Here is a 9,379-nt window from a genome sequence, read left to right on the forward strand (position 1 = left end):
GAACCACTAATCCATTTGTGTGACTCTAACTCACTCTAACATCCCCTTCACGCCTAAGCCCAAATTGGAGCGCGGAGCCAAGAGCTCAAACGGGGATGAACTTGGCGCTGATACAACAACAACAACAACAACATACCCAGTGTACTACCACAAAGTGGGGTTTGGGGAGGGTAATATGTACGCAGTCCATACCACTACCTCAGATGAAGTAAAGATGTTTCTGATAGACCCCCGGCTCAGGACAGATAACAATATAATGAACAAAAACATAAAACCAAACCACTAGATAATAAAAGAAACAAGACACCGATGGAGTAATATTATAAACTATTTATTTGAGATCAGAAACATCATCAAAACATTTCGAACAAGAAACTACAGGCTCAGATACAAACTGGGCATTGATACCATTACAGGAATTAAACGAAGACGAGACGATTGTCCATGCATCAACTAAGTGATGGGAACATGGACTCTTTATATGGTCTTAGGCAATCTACCACTTAGCTTTTTGGGGATTGAGTTAGATTTAAGGTCCATTTTTTCACATTGTATCAAAGCCAGACCTATCCCAATTTCATAGTTTATGATGTTGGAAACCCCCCTCCATCTTATATCATCCATACTCCAGATGTCCAGTGGATTTTCCCAAGGTCCATTTCTTTGCTTATTTATTAAAAAATAAGCTTCTTACTTATGCAACTATCTTTGTGATTCCTGATTCGGCGGCTGATTGGGTTCTGGTTTACGAAGAAAAAAGTTGTTTGCGTGATCATATAGCTATAGTAATGTCAATTGTGGGTATCCTTACCAGGGGCGAACTTACAAAAAAAAAATAAAAAAAATTGGGGCATGTGAACCCGTGGTCTCTTCATAAGATTAGGTATTTGATGTATGTTTTTCTAAAATTAATATAATGTTAAATGTTGGCATCCATGCTACAGGAAGACTAAATGCACACTTGGTGAAAAGTTGAATTGTTTACCTTGGACTGGGGATTAATTCCCACTAAATATATATTTTCCTTTTTTCTTAGTGGTGCACCGATATTCTAGAAATCCTAAAATTGCCTCTGATCCTTACCATTCTAAAAGAATATAGTGATTGTAATGTAGTTTTTTTTTTTGATAGCCCACATGAAGTATAAAAATAGAATGTCTATCACATAACTAATCCTCCTGAGTAATTGCAAATATGCAGATCAAGAGGACACCAATAAAATGGATTAATAGTTATATGATAAATGATAAATGCAGAAATGCAAGGTAAGGTTGCGTACGATACACCCTTGTGGTGGGGCCCTTCCCCGGACACCGCGCATAGCGGTAGCTTTAGTGCACCGGGCTGGCCTTTTTTATGATAAATGATTATAATGTAGTTTTTTAAGTGTAATGCAACATTCTGAACTTATTTTCACTCACTACGTAGGAATGGAAAAGCTATCATTTGGAGAAATGACAATCTTAGTTTTGTTGGAACAACTTCTGCTGCTTTTTGGTTGCGCAAACAGACTGGTAAGGAGAGTGCCAATATCTTGTCAGGATTGATAGTGCCATGTCGGCGCTGAGGTCAATATTGCCATGTCACAAAGGCAGGTAAGAGCAATGAGGTGTAACTTTTATCTGCTGGATCTGTATCATAGTACTGCAAGCATCTATCTAAATCGTTCTTGTTTGATTGAAGATGTGGCAAGACTTCAATCTGAAAATGTTTAGATTTCATATAGCTGACGTTAAATGGCATTTCTAAGGCATACAAATTCAACTGGAATGCAAGTCAATGGTTGTGTTGATTGTTAGTAGCCCTTTTTCTTTCTTGGCTAGGTGACAAAGAAGTGTATTTCTTTTTCAAGTAGTAATAAAGAACTGTAAACAGTTAAGGAAAGCATTTTGCATGCTGATTAAGTTTTTTTCCCAGACAAACAGCCATGTTTAGTTCCTCCTGGAGAAAAAGAAACAACATACCTATCCTCCACCCTTGTGAAAAACATACCTAGGCCTACATGTAGATGATGACACGCCTAAATTAGAAAGTGGCTAAGTTTCTTGATTGCAGCTTGAATTGCATCCCATTTGGTATTTTCTTTCATTGGAAATAAGTTTTCTTTGGGAGGTGCCGATGGAGCAAAAAGCCTCTATAGGTGGAATACTTGAACTAATATCACAAACACCAATTGTTGTATGTAATACAATTGACAGGACAACTTCAAATGAAGTAAGATCAAATGATGACAAGCCTAAATTAGAAAGTGGCTAAGTTACTTGATTGCTGCTTGAATTGCATCCCATTTGGTATTTTCTCTCATTGGAAATAAGTTTTCTTTGGGAGGTGCCGATGGAGCAAAAAGCCTCTATAGGTGGAATACTTGAACTAATATCACAAACACCAATTGTTGAATGTAATACAATTGACAAGACAACTTCAAATGAAGTAAGATCAGAAGTATTTCCAATCTGTAGTTCCCTTGGTTTGAAGTAACTATTTTAGGTCAAATCACATGGTCATAGAATAATCTAAGGAGGCATAAACTTCACTTCTGTAATATAACTTGCTTCCTCCATAGGTATTGACACCAATTACAAAAAATCTTATGCCCCATGGAAATCAAACCTTAACCAATTTTGAGATTAAAATTTGCTAGTTTTTCTTCTCTCTCATTCTCTCTATCTAGGGGATTAAAAAAAGATTATGATATTCTTCTATCTCGGACATGATTGATCGAAGAATTGTATGTATCTTACAGTGCAACTCTTTTTAAAGCCTGTTCATTCCTTTTCCGTTTCCTCACCAAGAACTATTCCAAACTGCCACATAAGCACGTACTCTGAAAAAACAGGCAGGTTGAATCTCATCATCAGTATACTTGCACATATGTGAACAATTGGAACTTGATAATTTGCAAGCCCTACTCGTGTTGGAGTTGACGAGTGTCTAGGGTACCGTGACCAAAATAACCATTTGAATGTGTTAACTATCAAGGGTTGCGAATGAACAAGTTATGGAAAAAGAACGCAAGTGATGAATTGGTGGATGGGCTTTAAATGCAACTGTCTTGATAGTTGGAAATAGTCATCTGGCTCAAGAAGCCAAAGAGAGTCTGAGATTGTTCACCTCTTTCATTTAAGTTCTGAAAAAAGTGATATTTGAATAGAAACAAATAACTTTGTGTCCCAAAATTTCGGAAGTGGGAAGGTTGATAGGAATGTGTTGTAGTTGAAAAGATATGCCCATCCTATGAGTCCTCTTTCTTTTTGATCAGATAAACATATTTTCATTCAAAACTATGAGTCCACTTGAAAGCAATTTAAGATGCACACATCCATTAGGATAAGGTAGGGATCATAGAAGGATATTCTGTTGCTTTTGATAGAAAATATTTAAGTCATTCAAAGGTCGACAACCTAATTTACATGTATCATTGACACGCAAGAAGAATTCTACCCTTTCAAGTTTTATTAATCTAGGTAATTTGTTCGACCCGGTTGTAGTGCTTAACCTGATTGGTCTAGCTTTTGAAACAGGGTAGTCAGATCTCTCTGATGTACAACTATATGACCTAGCCTCAAGATCTACTGCATAAATATTCGGTTCCATGTTTCTCTAGCTGCACTGTGGGTAAACTGCCACATGTTATCTTGTGGAGCTTATAGTTCAATTACTTATCTTTTATCCTATTTGGATTACTGGTGGCTTTCTGTTCTTTACATTGTTGTGGCATTTTAACTATTGATATGATGCTTTCTTCTTCCTATTGCACTTGCCAGAAAGAGGAAGGATTCTAACATGTAATCTTTGACTGGAATACTGATTTCATTTCTGTTGTCTTTGCAGATTATTATTGGCCTTCAAAGGTTGGAGTTCCACAAAATCTCTGGCATTCTCCTTTTTCTGTTGCAAGTTATACTCAAGTGGAAGTTACAATGAGATATTATCAAATGGTGTTGCAAGCAAGAAAAAAGAGTTTGATTTTGAGCGTTTATTCCAGTCCTGTACCAAAATCTACATTTTGAAGTGCCTTCATGCCCTTCTCGTTTTGTCAGGGAAGGCTCAGAGTAGTTTTATTGGCACTAGACTTGTGAATCTTTATGCTCACTTGGGCGATGTTTCTCTGTCACAGAAGACTTTCTGCATGATAGAAAGCAAAGATGCTTATACCTGGAATTCTATGATATCATCTTATGTTCGTAATGGACATTTCCGTGAATCGCTGAGCTGTTTGAATGAAATGCTGTCCACAGCTGATGTTAAGCCTGACTTTTACACCTTTCCTCCAGTGTTAAAAGCTTGTGATAGTATAGTTGATGGTCTAAGGATACACTGTTGGGCTTCAAAACTTGGGTTAGAGTGGGATGTGTTTGTAGCTGCCTCGTTGGTGCATATGTATTGCCGTTTCCAATCTTTGTGTGTTGCCTTAAGAATTTTTAAGGACATGCCTTATCGGGATATGGGTTGTTGGAATGCTATGATATCTGGTTTTTGTCAGAATGGAAATGCTATGGAGGCATTGAGCTTGTTGGATGAGATGAGATTAGAGGGTATAAAAATGGATTCAGTGACTATTGCAACAGTACTTCCTATATGTGCACAGCTTGGTGATATTTTGCATGGGACGTTAATTCACTTGTATGTTATAAAGCATGGCCTAGAATTAGATGTTTTTGTATCGAATGCCTTAATAAACATGTATGCTGGATTTGGTGAGTTAAGACATGCACAAAAAGTATTTGATTACATGGTGGTAGTAAGAGATTTAGTATCATGGAACTCTTTAATTGCTGCGTATGAGCAGAATAATGTTCCTGAAAAAGCACTGGAGTACTTTCAGGAGATGATGATAAATGGAATTCAGCTTGACTTGTTGACAATGGTGAGCTTAGCTTCTAGTATAGCTCAGACCAAAAGTTTTCGTTGCTGCAGATCGGTTCATGGTTTTGTATTGAGGAAATCTTGGATTCAGGAAGAAGTTATTATTGGTAATGCTGTTGTGGATATGTATGCAAAGTTGGGTCTCATCCACTGCAGTCGTAAGGTTTTTGACAAGATCCCTATTAAGGATGTAGTGTCATGGAACTCAATGATCACAGGTTATGCTCAAAATGGACTTGCAAGTGAGGCTATTGAAATTTACAACATGATGAAAGAGTGTGATGACATAGCACCAAACCAAGGAACTTGGGTAAGCATTTTGTCAGCTTATGCTCATCTAGGGGCATTGCAAGAAGGAACTAGGACTCATGGGCATATTCTCAAAGTAGCTCTCAATTTCGACCTCTTCGTTGGTACCTCACTCATTGACCTTTATGGAAAATGTGGAAGACTGGATGATGCCATGTCTCTGTTTCATGAGGTGCCTAGGATTAGTTCAGCCCCTTGGAATGCCATAATATCATGTCATGGTATTCATGGGCATGGTAGGGTTTCTCTGAAACTATTCAATGATATGCTGGACGAAGGTGTTAAACCAGATCAAGTAACATTTTTATCTCTATTGGCAGCTTGTAGCCATTCGGGATTAGTTGACGAGGGTAAAAATTACTTTTATATGATGGAGCAAGAGTTTGGCATTAAACCTGTTCTAAAGCACTATAGCTGCATGGTTGATCTGTTTGCTAGGGCTGGGAGCTTAGAAATGGCATACTATTTTATAAAAAGCATGCCTTTGCAGCCCGATGCTTCAGTTTGGGGTGCTCTTCTTGGTGCATGTAGAGTACATGGAAATGTTGAGCTGGGTAAATTGGCTTCAGATAATTTGTTTGAAGTCGATCCAGAGAATATTGGGTACTATGTTGTGCTGTCTAACATGTATGCTAATTATGGGAAATGGGAGGAGGTGAATGAAGTGAGATCCATGGCTAGAGAGAGGGGATTGAAGAAGACTCCTGGATGGAGCTCAATTGAACTAAACAATAAGATTGAAGTCTTTTATACGGGAAATCAGTCTCATCCACAATGCCATGAGATATATGAGGAATTAGGTAGTTTAACTGCTAAGATGAAGACGTTAGGCTATACTCCAGATTATACCTTTGTATTACAAGATGTTGAGGATGATGAGAAGGAACAAATCCTTACCAGTCATAGTGAGAGATTGGCTATTGCTTATGGAATTCTTAACACTCCTCCTAAAAGTCCTTTACGAATCTATAAAAATTTGCGGGTTTGTGGCGACTGCCACAATGTAACTAAACTAATTTCTAAGATAACAGAGAGAGAGATTATAGTAAGGGACTCCAATCGCTTTCATCACTTCAAGAATGGTGTTTGTTCATGTGGGGATTACTGGTAACATACATCCATAGTTCTTCAGAGAAAATAAAATCTTTAAGGTTGACGTCAGTATGCTGTAGCCGCTGCAAGAAATGTAATTTGTTCTTCTCAAGCTGCTGTTCTGTCCTGTGAATGACGATCCTCGCACTCTGGAATAGAACAGAGATTTTTTTGAAGGTAATCATTTCATTCTCTTGCACATTTACTTTGTTTAATGTTTTAGTTACAGAATTGTCATTTGATGCAAGTAAAATTAGAAATTTTACTCTTTTAAATCACTGCAACATATTTTCTTTTGGGAAGAGGAGTATATATCTATTTGTTAGTTTTAAGGTCTTACTAGACATTCTTCTAAGTTAGCTGAGTTGACTAAAATTAATTGATATGCTTGTCTTTTAAAAAAAAACAAGCTATTAGATAATTTATCGATAACCTTGTTTGATTTGTCTGCCTGAGAAATAAATTCAGGAAATAGAGCTTTCACTTATATTACTTTCTATATTTCCTGTTGCAGATTTTGACAAATGTATGTGTATATCGGTCTCTTGGTTGTGCTGGACCAACTCAGACAATGCTTATGCTTCATTTCACCAGTTTTAAGATGAGAAGACAGTTATTGAATTGAATTTGCTGGTAAGAATTTTGTGACAGGTTACTGAGCGTGAAGAAGCTTTGTGTTCTTTGAAAACCATTCGTCGACTTTATATAAGTGACAAGACTTTTAATATTAGCTTACATATTTTGTCGTGACAAAGTTGCTAATTATCTTTCAATTGAACATACTATTTTCTGTCTGGATGTCAGTTTTATTAGGCTGGTTTTCTCACATGGCGGAACATATGCAGTTGTAAGTTTCTACTTTACTAGATCATGAGTGCGTGCTAAACTTATCGCTTATGATTTACCTTCTTATGGTGTAAGTTGCAGGTCTCTAGGATTTGGATTCTTAAGTCTCGAACATGTATCCTCAAATGCTATATTGGCCTCCTTTCCATATTCTTAAATGGTTGAACCCGGAGAGCTTCAGAAATTTTTCCTTTTACTCTCACACTTGCTAACAAAATAAAAAAACAAAATGAATGAGAAAAGAACTTAGAAATCTTAAACTATCACATTTATCACCCATCGAGTCCTTTTAGCCAACTCTTGGACTTCGATGTCGAACCCAATATTTCTTTTTAGGTATTAATTGTGCTCTTTATTCCTTTATAGTCGAGGCTTCATGCTGTACAAGTGTGTTTATGCTCCTTATTCATTTATTGTCAAGGTCTTTACTTGTACAAGTTTTATCTGTTCATACACATTTTATAATTAGATTGCAACGCCTTTAATTTATGTGGAAGTACTTGAACTTTGTTAACTTCTTAGCTAGTGTTTGCTTTGAGTTAATAATTAAAGAAAGTCTTATTGGATGTCAGATTATTTCATGTCTCGAATCAAGGCTTCCAACTCCAATTACTGTGGCAACAGGAAGGTCATCAAGTCATGCTGTCATTTCATCTTGGCAGGTTCCATGTTTTGCTCTCTTATCACAATGCACAGCTCGTTACAGACAACTGTTCGAGCATGACACTGGCAGGCAAACACAGATATTGGAAGAAGTCGATCCCCTGAAAGTGGAGAGGTGTTCTGCTCTTGAGTTGCTGCCTGAGCGAATACTGAACCAGCCATTTGGCTGTCCATGATTCATCAAGGTATAACAGAGGTTGAGTTCTTGCTGTTCTGTTCAAAGATTCAACAAACAAGAAGCCATTGTTTATTTACGTATGAAGGGAGCTCTCTATACTCGTGTCAATGCTTGAACTACAGGGAGGGTTGTGTGTATGCAGACGTTACCCCTACTAGGTAGAGAGGTTGTTTCCGCTGGGTATGTTGACGACATATTTATTTATGTAGAGATAGTGTCTATTAATAACTTTTCGGTTGAAATATCATAACAATGATTATTTTTCAATTACAGAGGTTGAGAAAGTGCTATTTACGGATTTTTACTCCAAAGTGAAATAATGACAAAACACATTTTCCCAAAGTTTGTTGGGTGAAATCTACCAATGGTCGATTTTAGGGCCTCTATCAAAAGAAAAGCTATAATTTAGGTATGTAATTGATAATTTCATCGTAATTTAGGTGTGTTTCTATGGAATTAACGGTTGAAATTATCCTTTGATCGTTCAAACTTCAGACATAGGAGTTTAAAGTTTGAAACTGCCAAACCAGACTTCAAACAAGAACATTTGAAATTCACTTGCACAAACAATATGTAAAATTGCCTGATGTTTAACTTCAACAAACTCAATTTCAATCCCATATCTCCCAAGTTAATTCCAGAACTCTTAAAACTCACAAAAAAAAAAAAAAAAAAAGAAGAAGGAAAAATAACATAAATATATATTTATACCAAAAATGTGTAAATGACGTGCCAATCACAATTTGACACGTGTCAGATTAATTTTAATCTTTTTTTAAAAAGAAACTATGGTCATATTTTTTTAGATAATTTTTTTTCTTTTTCTTCATCTCTTTTCTTCCTTTCTTCTTCACATGTTCTGTTGAAATTCCTTCACCATTGCCGTCCTGCTCCCACATTTGCCGTTGTTACCAAATGCACTGTAAGGCGACCAAGTAGTTGCCTAACTCCCACTTACTAGCTTATGAATATCAAACTCACCCAAATCAAAATCTAAATACTCAAATTACCACCATTGAAAAGAAAGAAAAGAAAAGGAAATATTTGATATTTGACATAACAAATATTGAGATTCTTCTCAATATCAAGACAATTCTTCTGTTATTTATAAATATCTGATACTTGATTACAAATATCGACATTACTAGTTTATGGAACTCTTCTCATCATTATAAATATAATTCAAGTGTAAACATCTCCCTTAAAATCTAATAACAAAATATAACTTGATTTCAAAAATATAACTTTTGATTTCAAAAAATTTAAGCAAATTAAGACGAAATTAAAGTCTTTAAAGTTGATTTCGTTGAGAAATTAGAGCACAAATGAAAACATTTTATCTTTTAAGGTTGATTTCGTTGAGAAGAATTTGACAAGAGAGTCAATTTTTTTTAAAGCTCCAATGACCATAATAATGGAGATTTT

General features: G+C 36.1%; 1 protein-coding gene across 2 annotated transcripts; it reads left to right on the plus strand.

The window, feature by feature from the left end:
• The first annotated feature begins 1,200 nt into the window (after positions 1-1,200).
• On the plus strand, positions 1,201-8,591 carry LOC107853900 (pentatricopeptide repeat-containing protein At4g33990). Of its 2 annotated transcripts, XM_047412546.1 has the most exons (6): positions 1,201-1,265; positions 1,429-1,595; positions 3,832-6,444; positions 6,782-6,900; positions 7,686-8,134; positions 8,228-8,591. In XM_047412546.1, exons 2-3 carry the CDS (start codon positions 1,555-1,557, stop codon positions 6,284-6,286), a joined length of 2,496 nt encoding a protein of 831 aa, XP_047268502.1. In that variant the 5' UTR covers positions 1,201-1,265; positions 1,429-1,554; the 3' UTR covers positions 6,287-6,444; positions 6,782-6,900; positions 7,686-8,134; positions 8,228-8,591. The 2 variants fall into 2 exon arrangements, with proteins under 2 accessions (XP_047268502.1, XP_047268501.1); XM_047412545.1 differs by having other exon boundaries at positions 7,686-8,252.
• Positions 8,592-9,379: the final 788 nt, after the last annotated feature.

Source organism: Capsicum annuum, chromosome 5 (genome assembly GCF_002878395.1).
Source record: "Capsicum annuum cultivar UCD-10X-F1 chromosome 5, UCD10Xv1.1, whole genome shotgun sequence".
Classification (NCBI taxonomy): Eukaryota; Viridiplantae; Streptophyta; class Magnoliopsida; order Solanales; family Solanaceae; genus Capsicum; species Capsicum annuum.